General features: G+C 40.0%; 2 protein-coding genes across 5 annotated transcripts in view; one reads left to right on the top strand and one right to left on the bottom strand.

Annotated features, from left to right (window-relative positions):
* The first annotated feature begins 315 nt into the window (after positions 1 to 315).
* Positions 316 to 14,471, top strand: LGALS8 (galectin 8). Of its 4 annotated transcripts, XM_031058772.1 has the most exons (10): positions 316 to 524; positions 4,369 to 4,457; positions 5,052 to 5,262; positions 5,934 to 6,050; positions 7,726 to 7,782; positions 7,861 to 7,887; positions 9,202 to 9,290; positions 11,623 to 11,788; positions 12,238 to 12,372; positions 14,293 to 14,471. In XM_031058772.1, the coding sequence occupies exons 1-10, from the start codon at positions 411 to 413 to the stop codon at positions 14,359 to 14,361; spliced, it is 1,074 nt and encodes a 357-aa protein (XP_030914632.1). In that variant the 5' UTR covers positions 316 to 410; the 3' UTR covers positions 14,362 to 14,471. The 4 variants fall into 4 exon arrangements, with proteins under 4 accessions (XP_030914632.1, XP_030914633.1, XP_014163395.1 ...); XM_031058773.1 differs by lacking the exon at positions 7,726 to 7,782; XM_014307920.2 differs by lacking the exon at positions 14,293 to 14,471 and having other exon boundaries at positions 12,238 to 12,387.
* A 59-nt stretch (positions 14,472 to 14,530) lies between these two features.
* The window catches only part of HEATR1 (HEAT repeat containing 1), a 34,434-nt gene continuing 33,015 nt past the window's right edge, over positions 14,531 to 15,949 (bottom strand). Inside the window, exons 42-44 of the mRNA XM_031058771.1 lie at positions 15,920 to 15,949; positions 15,129 to 15,237; positions 14,531 to 14,759 (exon numbers count right to left, since the gene is read on the bottom strand). The exon at positions 15,920 to 15,949 is cut by the window's right edge and continues 123 nt beyond it. Coding sequence (XP_030914631.1) covers positions 14,671 to 14,759; positions 15,129 to 15,237; positions 15,920 to 15,949 — 228 coding nt within the window. The 3' untranslated portion in view covers positions 14,531 to 14,670. The remainder of the gene's footprint in view (positions 14,760 to 15,128; positions 15,238 to 15,919) is intronic.

The raw sequence follows: 15,949 nt of genomic DNA, 5'->3' as shown, positions 1-15,949 counted from the left end.
TTCTCTTCTTTGTTTTTGCCTAGTATTTCTTAACTTTATGTAAGATAAAGGTGGAAAAGGCTCGGTCACCTGCTAAGGCTTGACTGCCATGGCAAATCTGGGGATAGCACACTGCTGCTGACATTGTTTACCAGTGGGGTATGTCAGTGCTTTAAGCAGGCCTTTTAATTTCATATTTTAAAACTCCAGCAGATTTACTGGAAAGATGTTTGCATCGTTCTTGTGCTCTTTACCTTGGAGGTACTGAGGGTTTCACTTCATGTTGTGTCACCTTTTTTCTCTTTAATTAAAGTTTTTGGGGTTTTTTTTTGAAGGGATCACTCCTTTGGTGTTGCCTGATCAGTGAGTTCTTTACATACGCTCCAGCAGTGGCCGCACAGAACTGACAAACTTCAGCTGGAGGAGGGAAGATGACGTCCTTAGGTGCACCACAGGAGGAAATGCGTAAACTGACCTTGGATACGCCACAGAAAGAAATACATGAACTGCCCTTGGATACATCACAGAAGACAATCAGCAACCCGGTAACTCCTCTGTCATTTCAACAGTGTGTCACCTGGGAGAGGGGACTTTGCTGTTTTATATCAACAGTACTGTTGTGCACAGTGAGGGGTGCTACTGAGAGCTCTGCATCACTCAGGTTTTTGAGGGAGAATGTCACAGGTGACACGAAGAGCTGATGGTGTTTAGAAATTGTGCTGTAAACAAATGGACAGGACTTCCAAAAGAGGACAGATGTTTTGTCAGCCTTGGAGGATAATCCTGTTTCATGTACAGTTTATGTAGACGTCTGGCATTATTGCAGAATATGCTGGAAAGTGAAAGTATGATGTGTTTTCACTCCTCATTCTCTGTAAACACGGGTGGTGCTTGGCAGCTTTCATGAAATGTTTTTTTTTGTGGTGCCTGTAACTTCAGTCTGAACAACTGAACTTGGGATCTTTTTTCATAGTTCGTATTTTAATTCATAGTCAATCCTATTTTCTACGGAAGACTTGAGCTGGCATGATTCAGCAGTTGCAAAGACTGGATTTGACAGAATTTTGTTTGCCTAGCTCAGAGTCTGAAAACTTTCTCTGGAAAATTCTGTCATTCTCATGGTCTGTGACAGCAGCCTGACTTTGGCTTACCCTGAAGGGGTGACCTGAAGCTGTGTTTTCTGTTGTGTCTTAAAAAAGGTTGTTCATTTGAACCTGCAGGAAATAGTATTTTTACCATTCTGTGCTAGACCCCTTTAAAATACTAAAATGTGTGAAGTATTTATGGGGAATGTGCAGTAGCACAGGCCTGCACACTTCCTTATCTGCTGCAGCTTTGCACTGTTGCACTATTGGGCCCTCAGAGAATCTGATTGTTTGTCCCCAGTGTATGGTCAGTGCTTGCAAAGTGAATAGAGTTAGGCATGAGGGGGGAACAATTTCAACCTCCTTCACAAGAACCCAGCTGGAAGAGGAAGGAAAGCTGTATGATGAACTAAAAGGTGGCAGGACTGAAGTGCAAAAGGAGAGGGAGGATGAAAGTTGGTAGATGGAGATCTTGGTGGGAGAGGAGGTGTGAAGAGAAGGATCAGGAGATGTTTAGGACCAATGAGTAGTGTCAGAGGCAGACTAAGAGTCCAGCAAAATTGGGTGGCTGCAAGGGACTGACCGGTATGATGGCTGAAAAGACCTAGCAGGAGAATTCAACTAGAGCTTAGGGGTCAAGAGTCTATTGTGGGAAAAAGAATGAGTATTTGGGATTGGAATGTGGAGGCAGAGTTGGGAAAGATTGTGCCAGATGACTTTGGGGCAGCCTTCAGACAAGGCAGTGAGCAACCTGCTCTGACCTTGCTTAGAGCATGGCATTTCGTTAGAGAGACCAGAGGTGTCTTCCAACCTCAGCCCTTCTGTAGCAGGGCAGGCTATGAAAATGTCATTGTTTCAGTACATTGTTCCATTAGCAGCAAAACTTCATAACTTTATTACAGGTTTGAGTCTGAGAGTGGGATGTATTTCTTCATTATTGTACCGTTCTCAAGCATGTAGAAAATCTGCTTTGCTCCTTTATGCCCTTTACTCCACCCATCTGACAAGAAATGATGTCATGTCCCATCGGGTGGGGCAGCTGTCTGATATCCAGCATGCTGGATAAAAGCTTTTGTCGCAGTCCTTTCCTCTGTAAGATCATGATTCTCCTCTTGTTTTATGAAAACTGGCATTTTCTTTTAGGAAGAACATAATCTTCGAGACCTCTCAAACTCAGTTGCAGTTGACCAGTTGGCTTTAGAGCAGAGTTTTGGAGATCTGGAAGAAAGGCAGGATGATGGTAGATCGTGTCATATGACAAGCACTATTCTTGATAAATGAGGGGAAAGTAGAAGAGCATCTTGAGACATGAGGAAATTATAGGCGCATTCTGTAATTACCAAGTTCCATTAAGTCTGTAGTATTGCACCCAGAAAATTCTCTATTATGGTGTTGTGGGTTCCACATCTGTGCTTCTGAAGAGTTGATGAGCCACCTTTTCTTTTAAATAAATGCATCCTTTTGAATATAAAGAAGTGCTTTTACCACAGTTCCATTTCAGGAAGTATAGAACTTTGCTTCACTAAAGTGGTCAAGTCCCAGTATCCCTGACCTGTGTGTGCTTCTTTGCTTTGTCTTTGGAGACCGAACCAGTAACTTACTACTTTATTGCAGTAGAGCTATTGCACCTCAGGAGCAGAGTGTAAGAATGAGAACAATCAAGATAGACTTTTAATTTTTGATTATTATTGTTTGAATAAAAGTTATCTTCTGGTGTGCAGCTTGTATTTTAAGGAAGCAAGCCACTACTAGTAAGCAAAGGGATTTCACTTTTCTTTCACTTTTAACACTTAATTTCACATTTTGGTCTTCCTCCACTGCACCTGCTAAAGCCAATAGAGATGATGAGACTTAAAACAACCGGCCAATTTGCTTGAGAAGCAGGTCCTATTTTTTTTTTCTGATGCAGAAGATGACTCTGAATTAGGTTTTATGCAGTGGGTGGGTAGCTGAGAAGGAAAGTGGAGAATGGGCAGAAAAGGATCTACTGGCAGAAATGATCAACACTGGATTTAGACAATTTCTGTTGTCATTCCGTTTTCCTCACAGATTAACAAAAATATGTGTCAGCAAACACATACCCTTATCATATCTGCCTGTTTCATGCAATGATCTATATATTTTAAAAATAAAAATCTCAACTCGTTGTTTTATGGTCCAATATTCCATTCAAGAGTAGTAATTCCAATGTGTTTGTTTTTTTTTGTTAAATTACTGGAACTCTTGTTTGCAATTGATGTTTCATTTCAGGAGTATCCTAAAATCTTACAAACTATCAAAATCGACCTTTGCAAAATTTCCTTTTGGTTAACCAGAGCAAGTGCAACATTTTCTACCATTTACTTCTTTTTTTAATCTGGAGCACATCACACATGTGATGAGATGTAGACTTACTGCTTTGCTTTTGGGCCAGGCACCTGGGAATTTCCACAGTTTAATGTTAAGGTGCTTCCCATCCCTTCCTGAAATGCTGGATGATCAGAGTAGGGCTTCTGTGAGCGTGTCTGAGTCTTTGCCAGTGAGCTGTGCCGGGGTGTTTGGGGCTTTTATCCTAAATGACACATGCCTCCCTATGGCTTGACAACTCTCACCATGCTGCCATTTCAGTTCAGTGTAACATCCATATGTTACCTTCTCCAGCTATTGATAAGGAAGAAGAGATAGTGAGGCTTTGAGCCAGACTGCATACTGTAGGCACCATAAAATCCGAGACTCGTGGACGGGGCTGTTTTAGTGCACTTTGCAGTTCTTGGCTCATTTGGATGAGGTATTTTGTTGTGTTTATGTAGGTTTTACTGAGAAGACACTCTGTGACATAGTCTCTTCCTATCATTGTTTTCCCTAATGGAGCAAGAACAAGCAAAAAGGCAGCTCCTGTAGTCTGGGGTCAGAGGAGTTGTGGAAGTTGCCTTCTGGTACCAGCAAGGGGCTGATAATAGTCAACTCTTGGGAATTACCGAATTTGAAGTGAATCCTCTTTATGCTTTATGAATAGTGAGGCAATAGACTCTTCATTTGACTCTTTTGACTATTATGACTCTTCATTTGAGAGCTAAAAATGGAGGATGGAAATTTTAGTTTTATCTGAAAATCTTGGTTTTTGTAGGGGAAAATATGCCAGGTTTTCCCTTCCTGTTGTGTATTCTTTTATATTAAAAACTAGTTGTGTTTCTTCTAATGTTGTAGAGAATCATATAATTAAGGATTAGAATACTAATTTTTAAACTGGTTTGGGGTTTCTTGCCTCCATCACAAAATAGTATTGCAATATGTTTTCTTCTCTTTTTGTTCTTCCCTCTTCTAGATCATTCCATATGTTGGGACAATACACGGTGGCCTTGTTCCTGGAGAGCTGATTGTGATACGTGGGACTGTTCCTGATGATGCAGACAGGTAGAGGCTATTTTGTCAAGTTTTGCAGTGTCACCATGTAAGCAAGACCATAAAGGGTGAAATGTTTCCAGGGATCCTTCTTAGGATGGCACACAAAGGCTTGATCTAAATCCTTTTGATTACATCAGATTGAATGCAGGCTTAAAGGGTAATCTGACACTAACAAAATTGGTAACTGAATGTGTTGTGTGTGAGAATTAAGTTAAACTGGGATAGGGAGGCATGGACTAGTGCTTGTGCCCAGTAAGGGAGTTCTGTTCCCTGACCTTATCCAAGGTTCATTTGATATGTTCTGCTGAAGGTGATGGGAGGGAAGGTGATGAACGCAGTAAGTGAGGAGTTTACATGATATTAATGATGACCGTTAAATAAATGTAAATATTTATATTCACTGCAAGTAGATAATGGGAGAACCTTTCACATCTGTGTAGGAAGAGAGAAGGACACATGTTTCTTTGGGGATCTTTTCTTGTCCAGTGACATTCATTGTGTCTGCCTGTTCTGAGGCTTCACAGTAACACACAATGTACCAAACCTTTAGGTGAGTTCTTGAGAGACTGAGCTGAATGTGGTTTGTTTTATTTTTGTGATTAGGTTCCAGGTGGATTTACAGTGTGGCAGCAGCATAAAGCCTAGAGCTGATGTGGCATTCCATTTCAACCCCCGCTTCAAAAGGTCTGGCTGCATTGTTTGCAACACATTGGAGAGGGAGAAGTGGGGCTGGGAGGAGATCACTTATGAGATGCCCTTTGGAAAAGGAAAGTCATTTGAGATTGTCATCATGATTTTAAAGGATAAATTCCAGGTGAGTCTGGGTTGATTCTTCATCTGCAGCCATTTTTAGGCCAATAAAAGTAGAAGTATTTTGTATAATTGAAATAAATATTGGAGGTCTAGGTGTCTCTGTTACCTAGGTGTAGTCTAACTACAGAAAAGTTCAGAGTTTTTCTTTAAAGAGGTGCTAATTAAACCAGACCTTTAATTTTGTATTGCTTCCCTCCAAGTTGGATGAGTAGGCAAGGAACTTCCTGCCATAGCTAATGGCTACTCCACCCTTCCCTCTGTATGTGCAAAGGGCTAATCTTGGGATAAACCTGTTCTGTGGCTAGTATAGGACAGTCCTCTTGGAGGAGACATGTGAGGTGTATTTGTCTTGCTCTGTTAGACTGCAATAGTATATTCTATTATATTGATAATACCACATTGGTAAATGATCAGGTGTTAGAAACAGAGGTGTGAATTGCAAATTTTAGTGTAGATAAGTGAATCTCCCTCATAGTGATGAAAAGAGAGACTGAATCATGGATGAGCTGAACTTAGTTGATCTTATGTTTCTAGGACACTCCTAGGAGTGTTTTGTCCCAAATTGTTTCTGCACCAAACCAGTATAAACCAGATGTGTGCATACAGTTTGATACATGGCTGGTGCAATGTATATTTAATACAGTTTTTCTGTTTGGTTTCCCATCTCTTTAGGTGACTGTAAACAAAAAGCACTTGCTGCTCTACAACCACAGAATTAGCCTTGAAAAAATAGATACTCTTGGAATATATGGCAAAGTGCAGATCAAAACCATTGAGTTTGTTTCTAAGGTAAGATGTACATATAGCTGACTTGATTCATTTCCTCTGTCCTGCTAAGCTGCATAGTCGGATTTATGGTGAAAAGGAAGGAGAAGCAGCTACACAGTCCAACATTAGTAAGGAGATTTTGGTTTCCCCACATTTCAGCATGTGACTCTCATGAGGATTTGTGTCTTCCTGTTTCAGTATTGCAGTTAGGGGCAAGAATGTGACAAAAGTTTACAGCTTACAAAGTTAACAGGGCAAATGGTGTAAGAATTGATTGGATACTTAGTCTATGAGTGGATTAGACTTTCCAAATATTGCAGTGGCTTCAGAATGAACTCTTGAGTATTCAGTGCTTCTGAGAGGCAAGTGTAGCCATGGCTGTAACTTGTTGCTTGGCTTTGAAATGCCAAGGTTGGCCATAGCTGGAGCTCCTTGTGCACATAGCCCTGTTTTTCCTGCTAAACTGACTGATTTGTTGACTGAAGTCAGAAATGTACATTTATGGGGATGAAAAGAAGTATTCTTTCTCAGACTTTGTAGTGGACCAAACTGCAATGAATTTGAAGTGAAGGCTGTGCTGTGCCTCCTCTCAGCTGCCAGCTCTGCTGCTGATAGTAATCTAACATGGAGTTTTTCCCTGTGGAGAAGGAAAGCTCCTTTTATTCTGAAAGAGTTAGATTTTTAGAACAGAAACTGAAGGTGTAAATTCCAGGGAGATAGAGAAGGTGAATGTCTTTTCCCTTTTCTGCCACAGAATTGGGATTGTTCACTAAGGTAGCCTACCTTCTCCTGTGAGATACTCTGGGTCTCTTCAGCACAATCTTCACTACATTGTGGTTGAAGCTTTTGACTCTTGCTGCCAAATACCAGGTCTAACTCAGGTCAGCAGACTAATAATTGTTTTGGTAGAAGGAGAAGCTGAGCATAATAATGTCTAAGCTTTAAACATAGGTCTGCTATGTTTAAAGACCATTTGCAAAGATGGTAAACAGATCCTCATGGGTCCCATCACTTGGTCTTGGGCATGTTGCCAGAATAATATTCCTGCAAAAGCTGTCTGCATCCTAATCGTGGAGGACTTGACTCCAAGAAGAGCTTGAGGGCAAGCAGGTGCTGTAGGTTGGTTTCTGACCCAAGCACAAAACATACACTTAGTTTAATCTGTGCCTGCTGATGCTGTATGCTTTGTGGAAGAAAGGAATGGAGAAAGGTGATTCTTTCCTTTTAGTCTTTGCTTCTAATACACTTTTCTGAGGAGGAAGTTATGAGTTTGTATTGAAATAAACAATCTGAAGACACAATCTGCTAGGGCTAAGCTGGAACTGTCTCTGCCATGGCCATGTTGCTCATCTGTCCTTCCCATGAGGAGGGACAGTGATGTAGAGGGCTGCTTAGAATCCCAAGAACCCAGCTGTATGGACTTGCCACACTATGAGGAAAAGTCTATGGGTACCCTGAGTTCCTGAGGGTTTCACAGTGTTCTGACTGTTAAATAAAAATCCAAATTGTAATGTGATCTTCAGAACTTTTCTGTAGTTTGTAGGCGTTTGGCTATCTTTTTCATTAACATAGCCCTAGATTTCCATCTTAACAGTTCGCCATTCAAAGCACGATGATCCTTACATTGTTCTAAACCAACTTTATGCTAAAGTTATACGACGTTAGCAATGACACCTAAATATCTCTCTTTCTGCAGTCTTTACAAGACTCTCAGCCATCGTCTCTAGGAGTAACAAAGATAAGCACAGAAAATGTACGTATGTTTGTAAAACGTTGAATGAATCTCCCTGTTGTCTGATAAGCTAGATAATGTTCTTTTCTTCTCTTGTAGGGGGAAATGCCAAATGGTTCACAATTGGTAAGTGTTTCCTGTAGATTTGTGGCAAATGTAGAATAAAAACCAATCAAAAATACTTCAGTTATTTCTGAAAAGACATGCACAAAAACAAGAAGAAAGGAATTGACAGTCAACTGGAGAAAGATCATCAGTGAGGTTTTGTAGAGGGTAATCCTTTGCTCCTAGTACAAATGAGACTATTGTTAAATCATTTAGAAAACCCAAAAGATAAACACAGTATCCACAACCATAAACAAATTAAAAGTGAAGTATCTGAAGTTTTAAAGGTCACTTTTTTTTTCAAATAGGCATACTTTGTTTTTTCTGCCTTAGGGAATGCCTGCAAAGCAAAAGTATTCTGCAGTCATTATGTTAACATGTGTGGAACCTGTCTGCCACATCTTCCTCTTGCTGTCAGATCTCTGTGTGCACTTTAGGCAGCTGGATGCAAGTGTTGCACTTCAGGGGTGGAACTTGTACCCAGCTAATATGGAGTGTAGATGGAGTGAGTGCTCATCTTTTTGCAAAAACCTGTGCAGGTGAACTGTATCCCTACTGGAGCAAGGACCGCACTCAAACTGAAAAGGGGCTGAAGCCAGGAATATATACACATAGAATTTGTGGAGAAAGTGAAGTTGCAGTGAGTGCCATAATTTTAGATGCTTTGTCACTTAACAGCCTGCCTTCTCCAGTCTTTTTTTCTAAACCAAGTAACACAAAATATTGTAATCTGCAAGTGGTGGGCTTCAGCAAAAACATAAAAGTGAAGTGCTTATCCATTCCCTTCTTTTCCCTGGTAAAAATAACTGCTAGCACAATGAAAAGTAAAGATGAATAAAATACTTGCACTATCATTATGAACTGCTGCCAGGAGGACAGAACACTTAGTGACTCTACTTCTAGTACTTATGTGACCATGGGACAACAACACACCTCAACATAAGTCTTTTTCTTTAAAGCAAAAATGGTACTTCCGGAGATGAGAAGTCAGGTATATGTCTGAATAATTATGTGATATGAATTTAAACTATTACAGGGAGTTTCATGCTTACTTTTTTCTTTTTTTTCCCCTTCCTCCCCTCCTCTCACCATTAGTTTGTTTGTTTTGAACCCAAGGTAGCAGTCTAAATTAAAACCCAGTACATTGATGTATTTATCTCAGTGTAAGTTTTCCACTGTACTATTAGGATCCTGCAATATGCTGTAGGAATAACTTTAGCTGTAAGTTCAAATTTGCAATTGTAGGCCAAAATTTCATCATGCCATGGTAAAGCTCAGCTTGTATTAAAAAAAAGTAAGTCACAGTCAAGATTTTTACTGGGGGTGTACTTCCAGGGTGTTCCTTACACTGGGAAGCTTGATACTGCACTTCGTCCAGGATGCACAATTGCCATTAAAGGAGAAGTGAATAAAAACCCAAAGAGGTATGTGTTACTGATGGGCTATTTTTCTGTTATTTAACTGAGGTGCTCTTGAGAATGAGTAGGCCTTTCCATTGCCTCTGTATATCCTTACTCACTTGCAACTTAGCATCTGGAATCACCTGAAACTACAGTGCAGTTTCCTCAGGAACCAGCAGGATTACCGCTTTAGAGAGGACTTGAATGAGCAGCTCCGTTGTGAAAAGTGAAGGTAAAACCTGAGTGTCTTACCTACTAAATCTGTGTCATTCACAACTTTGTGTGTTTGTTCAGGGCTTTCCATTGTGCAGGAGGTGTGAGCAGATGTACTGTACAGACAGCTTTTATTCTAAGGAGATCCAAGAGTAAGGATGTGTTAGAAATAGGTGAAACATAAGTGAGGCAAGTTGTGGGTGTGCTCAAATGCTGCATGTTACAATATTTCTCTGACAAACCTCCTTGGGATAAGCATGAATGTGCCTAATTGACAATAACTGAGTGATGAAAGTGATTAACTGAGTGATTAAGAAGGATGGAGCACCTCTCCAAAAAGGAAAGGCTAAGAGAATTGGGATTGTTCAGCCTGGGAAAAAAAGTGCTTCAAGAAGACCTAATTGTGGCTTTCCGGTACATGAAGGGTGCCTATAAGAAACATGGAGAGAGACTTTTTAGAGGAGCATGTAGTGACAGAAAAGGGGGAATGGCTTCCAATTGAAAGAGAATAGGTTTAGGTTAGATATGAGGAAGAAGTTCATTATTCTGGGGATAGTGAGACATTGGAACAAAGTTTCCAGAGAAATTGTGGATGTCCAATGTTTGGCAGTGTTCAAGGCCAGGTTGGATGGAGCCCTGAGCAACCAGGTCTGGTGAAAGTGTCCCTGCTCATTGCAGAGGGATTGGTACGAGATGAGGTTTAAGGTCCCTCCCAACCCAGGGCATTCTGTGATTCCATGAAAGCTGATAGGGGAGTATGAGCAATAATTTTGATAGCAAACTAGGAATGAAGGGTTGCAAATAACATGTTTTCCAAACATGAAATAAAGCTCAGGGAGTAGGGGAGCATAACGCAGTCAAAATGGAGCTGTGCTTCAGCATGCCCTTTACCTGAGGGGTAGTTTTGGCTCTGCAAAAACATGCCTAAAAATGAAGCAATTAATGAAAAATGAAAATGATGGGAAGCATGTTTTCACATTTTGAATGTGTATTGCACTCCCGCTTCCTCAGGGCACGTTTCTTACCTGCAGTTGAACAGCATTCAGAGTTCATACTGGAATCCAAGGTCTGGAATCCTTATCCACAAAGTTTGGATGGACTTCAGATTGAATAGGATAATTAATACTTAGAGAGTAGCATTTCTTTCCCTTCTTTTAGCTTGAAAAGTTTATTAGCACTTTTCAAGTGCTGAATGTGCTCAGATGCATGTAAGCATGAAGAGGCTTTTGGCTGTTAAAGCATGCAGATTGTCTGCTTTTTATGTTTATGCTTTTAAACCTATATATTTATATTGAGTTTATAAATTATTCAATGTCTTTCGCTCAGTTCACACAGCTTTAGATGTTTCTTTTTCTTGGTGAAAAAGAGAACTTCACAGGTTGGAAGTGTTGCAGTATTTCCTAGATGGACTGAATAAGTCAAAAGAGGGCAACAATCTGACAGCTGGAGCTAATTTGGGTGGGGAGGAAATATTTTTTTTCTTCAAATGCGGTAAGGTCTTTGCCACAGGTTGAAGCAGTCATTTGAATTTGAATAACTGTTCCCTCTGATCACCCTTCTCCAGAGCTCCCCTTTAGGAGCCCTGTTTGGTGCTCATGTCTGAGATGGCAGAGTATTCACTCAGCCTGGGCAGAGCTTTCCTGCCTACAAAATAATGTTTTGTATGCGCGGCATCCCAGCAGTCTTAAATGTATGGAGAGAATCCTTAAACTTTTCCTTAGAGTCCAACCAGTTTGTTGGCAGAAAGGATATGGTATCTTCAGGTAAAAGAAAGGCTCCCAGTGCTTGAGTGAGAGGTGGGGAAGCAGGCAGCTCCATGTGTTCCTGTGAGAATGCTGCTTCCTAGTGCAGTAGGGGAGCCACTCTAGGCTCAATAGCTTCTTGCTGAGACATGTACAGAAAGCTGCAAATGATGAAGTGCATCTAGCAGGGTCATGTCCTACATTTGCTGCCTCCAGCAAAGGTTTCTGTGCAGAGGAGATGAGTGCATGCTGGCTGGCTCCCTGCTTGGTTCTTCAGGTGAATCAAAGCCCTGGCTCCCAAACCGCCTGAACATTGGCTGAGGACTTGGTAAATGGCATTGACTGCTCTTGTCATGTCTGTAAACCCTTGGTGCAGTAAACTTTAAAAAAATATCTTACAGCTTTGCAGTCAATCTGAGACCAAGTGACTCAAAGGACATTGCTTTACATCTGAATCCCCGAATGAAAAACAAAGTTTTTGTAAGAAATTCCTACCTTCATGACAGCTGGGGAGAAGAAGAAAAGGAAGTTGCTAACTTTCCTTTCAGTCCAGGGATGTATTTTGAGGTAAGATGAACTGAAAGACCATCAACCTGAAAAAATCTGCCAAACGGATTAACATTGGTGCTTAAATGTCCTATTACTAATACAGATTTAAATAAAACTTCTATTCCTGCATTTCATGTCTTGAAAATACTTCGAATTAAATGGGACATTAGAGAGCAGAGATTTTATTTAGTAACAGTTTTAAGTAGTTGCAAAAATTCAACCTGTGCTAAGAGTAAAATTAAATTGAGTTGGACTTGATGATCCTTATGGGTCCTTATTGCTATTTAGGTTATTCTATGATTCTGTGAATTTTTTTTCTGCCCTATTTTTGTTTTTAAATGTTGCTTTTGCATGAAACATTCTTTGTAGCAGAAACATGTCTAGCCCAAGTCTATGCTAGGTCATCAGATTGTTTTTCACATCTTACCTGAGCTTAAATCTTAACTGTTTCTCTTCTTGCTTTCCAGCTGATTATTTTCTGTGATGCCTACCAGTTCAAAGTTGCTGTGAATGGTGTTCACACTCTGGAGTACAAGCATCGTTTTAAACAACTTGAAAAGATCAACATAGTAGAAGTCATAGGAGATGTTCACTTGTTGGATGTGAGGAGCTGGTAGTTCTTTTCAATCAGTACTGAAATAATTTAACCTCTTCTAAATGACAGTGCCTCCTTGTCAAGTACAAACAGGTGCTGACTTATGCTGAGCCTGCTTTTAACCTATCTAGGCTTTGCATTTGCCTCTGTGAGTTAGGCAAGTACCAGAAATGCTAACTGCAAATTTAAATCCTTCTCTAGTCTTCAGTTTCCTGGCAAGCTGTTAGTGTTTGCTCAGATAAATCTCCTGCATTACTGAACCTAGCAATATGAAAATGCTGCATCATACTGTGTCCAACAATTGCACTCTGTATGTTATGTTTAACTACCATTTAGCATTCCTCGACACCATACATTCAATATTGTGAAGTAGAAATGAGACTGAAATAGAATCCAAAGATAGTTGTCTGCCTCAAAAGGGATGTTTATAATTTATTTAATATAGAACTATGGATTATAATTTTATATGTCCTAATTTATGTTAGACCAATAACCTTTACAGTGAGGCTGGATTAAGCAAACAGTTGACCCCTTACTTCTGGCAAAAGGCAAGAAGTTTGATCTTACCTCTTAGCCTGCTGCTGCAGTAGCACCTTCTCTGACATCTGTGTTATGGTTATGTCACCTCCTGCTTACAAGGGCCCAAGATTTCTAGCTTTTAGTTTTCCAAAGTAAAACACCAGAAAGGGATTTAGCTGGTTTCAATTCAACATGAACCTCGCAAAGCTTGTTTGATCTGAAGTGGCTCCTAACTGGGTTAAGAATCCTTGGGGTCTGAAGTAGATGTTTGTGGGTTTCATTTTTAGAATATGTCTGAATCCAGGTAGTCCAGGTAGAGTTTCAGCTGAGATGGCACTTGACTACTCAGCAGTGGACTAGAGAAGGAGTCCTTTTTCAGTCTTGTATTAAAATACTATGTGAAATAAACTGTTCCTATTCAGTTTTCCATAAAAATGCCAGTCTTTTTATATCCTTTTTAAAAATAAGTTACTATTGGTTGTCAATACATGCCCAAAGGATGTCCCTGTATGTCTTAAGACTGCTAATAACAAAGCAATTTCAGGAATAAGATGTACACTAAAAGACTTTAAAAGAGCAAATTTAATGTATAAAAAACATCAATAAAAACATACGTGAACTCTGCTTTTCTCCAAGTGTAGCTAAGTAGCTATGATCCCTTTTTGGTCTATTATCTTGTTTTGTTTTGTTATTGTCTTACCAGTATCTCTTAAGTTGGCAAAGTGACCCTGACTGGAGAACCATTTCTAATCAAGGATTTAGTAATGCAGAGCAGTTAACCTGAGCAGGCACTGGAGCTGGGCTGTGGCTGTGCTGGGGTGGCCTTCAGGACAATGTGGTTCTGTGCTGTGCTGTACAGACCCCTTGGCTGCAGGATAAACTCATTGGAATGGGGGAGCTGGTAGGCAGCTCCCTATGGCAGTAACACCACTTGTGTGTCCTTGCCTTTAGCTGAGACTTCAGCAGATGTTCTCATGGGAATGTCCTTTTTGTTTGACAGCAGACACAATTAACAGTTTTAAGAAAATCCTGTAAGAGCTTGATGTGGTAACCTTTCCACATATGGGATCTACATGTCATGCTGCACCCTGGACAGAGGCGCACCCAATGGGATGTAACATTATCCTCTTTATAGTGTCAGTTTTACCCTGTTGCATTTTAAACCCTATTTTACAGAGTATGAGTGCCTTTCTTAGTACCAGTTTAATGAACCAGCACCTCATGGTGCAAAACAAGTAGTAATTTTTTGGGTAAATCCATTATCAAAGCAAGCAATTTATTCTTGAACTTCAGCTAATCAGTAGCAGTCTTTAAAGACTGTAAAACAGATTTAGTTTCTACATGAATCATAGTTTCTTGGAAGTTATTTTTCAGTGTCTTTAGTGGTATACTTTTTACTTCCCTACAGATGACAGAAAAAACCAGATTTTCAGGATTGCAGTGCATTGGTCCAGTGAGGACCATGCTTGGAGCATGACAGCCCCTCCACTGGGACAGTAACTCTATGCCCTGAGCACAGTGGAATTCAGTAAGTCTCACATGTTGTCATTCAGGATTTGTTCATAGCCTGTACCAGTTTCCCACTGTTAAGAAAAGAGCAGTTAAGGAAAAGTCATAAGGAAAGTCCCCAGTTCATCCAGAAATTATAAAGCCAGATTCTTAAAATATTTTATTAAAAAGTTAAAATCTTGTCTCTGATAAAAACTGTTATGACAGTTTGCCTGTAACACCTGAATGTGTAAAGCTAACACAATTCAGACAAAATTTGAAAATTAAGGGCATAAAATTAGAAGTAGCTTTGGAGTGGTTCTCCCAAAATGACTTCCAGTTGTTGAATTGTCTTCTGACATTGCTGTTCAACTTCTTCACATTCATCTAGAAAAAGAAATTGAGCAGGAATTACAAGGCTACCCAAGGAAGGCTTCACCATCAAGGCTAGAACCATCCTAAAACACCGTATTTGAAATTATTATTCAGGAATATTTTGTCACTGAACTAGGCAAACTCTTTCTGCTAACAGTGATCTAAAACTTGCACATGGGGAGATGTGCAAAGGCTACAACACTGAAGAAGCCACCATAATTTAACTGAACTTCATGAGTGTTTAACATAATCCATTTTAGTTTGCATTTTACACAGTATAAGCTACCATATACAAATTCATAAGATTTATAGCAGTTGTAACAGTGAGCCTGTCTGAATCTGAAATTGAAATGAGTCACTAATGCCAGTTTAGAACATTACCTTCCATAAGCTCAGCTAAGAATGGAATAGATTCTGGTAGCAGGACCAGGTAGTTCTCCTTCAGTTTTTGTGCGACTTCTATCAAAGCAAGCAGGGCAGCAAATCGGACCTAAATCAAAACAATTAGGTAAGGAAACAAACACTACAGTATAGTTCCAAGTTTTCCCCCACCTCTACCTTCCTTTCCATTCATTGTAAGGTTATAATCTTTCATTACTGAAGGGAGCTAGTTTTAAGCAAATTTAAATACTAACATCTGGGTTAACATAATGGCAAATACAAAACAGGTTGTAAGAAGCAGGTAATATTGCTGGAAGTTATTTGATATAATGGACTTTTAACTTCCTGTCACAATGCCACTTCCACTCTACCAGAGCTTAGCTCAGCACTGTGAAAAACCAAGTACACTCCCTTGATATCTGTAACCTGTCAATAGGAGTCTTGACAAAACTCTATGAACAGGTCTGAAAGCTGATAACTGTCTTCCTGTTACCCCTCTGAAGTGCCCCGTCTTCGTACACAAACATCTTTTATTCCAACAGATACCAAATCTTCAAAAAGCCCAAACCCCACAGCACAAAAGACATGGAATATTAACTGCTTACAGCTAGAGCAGAAAAGCATGTTGCACCCATCTCTACAACTTGGGAATACTGTTGTACAGCATCAGTATTTTAATTTAGGCTACTATTTCAGCAATGACTTGGTTAATTCACTTCTGATTTTGGGAGCACTGTTCCCATTTTCTAGCATGACAAAGAAAACCAGTTCAAATTCTGATGGCTCCCAACCTTAGGAGAACTGTGCCTTGTCTTCAGCAG

The sequence above is a fragment of the Geospiza fortis genome, unplaced genomic scaffold (assembly GCF_000277835.1).
Source record: "Geospiza fortis unplaced genomic scaffold, GeoFor_1.0 scaffold381, whole genome shotgun sequence".
Classification (NCBI taxonomy): Eukaryota; Metazoa; Chordata; class Aves; order Passeriformes; family Thraupidae; genus Geospiza; species Geospiza fortis.
Note: the sequence above shows the minus strand (reverse complement) of the source record. Positions and strands in the feature narration are given on the sequence as shown.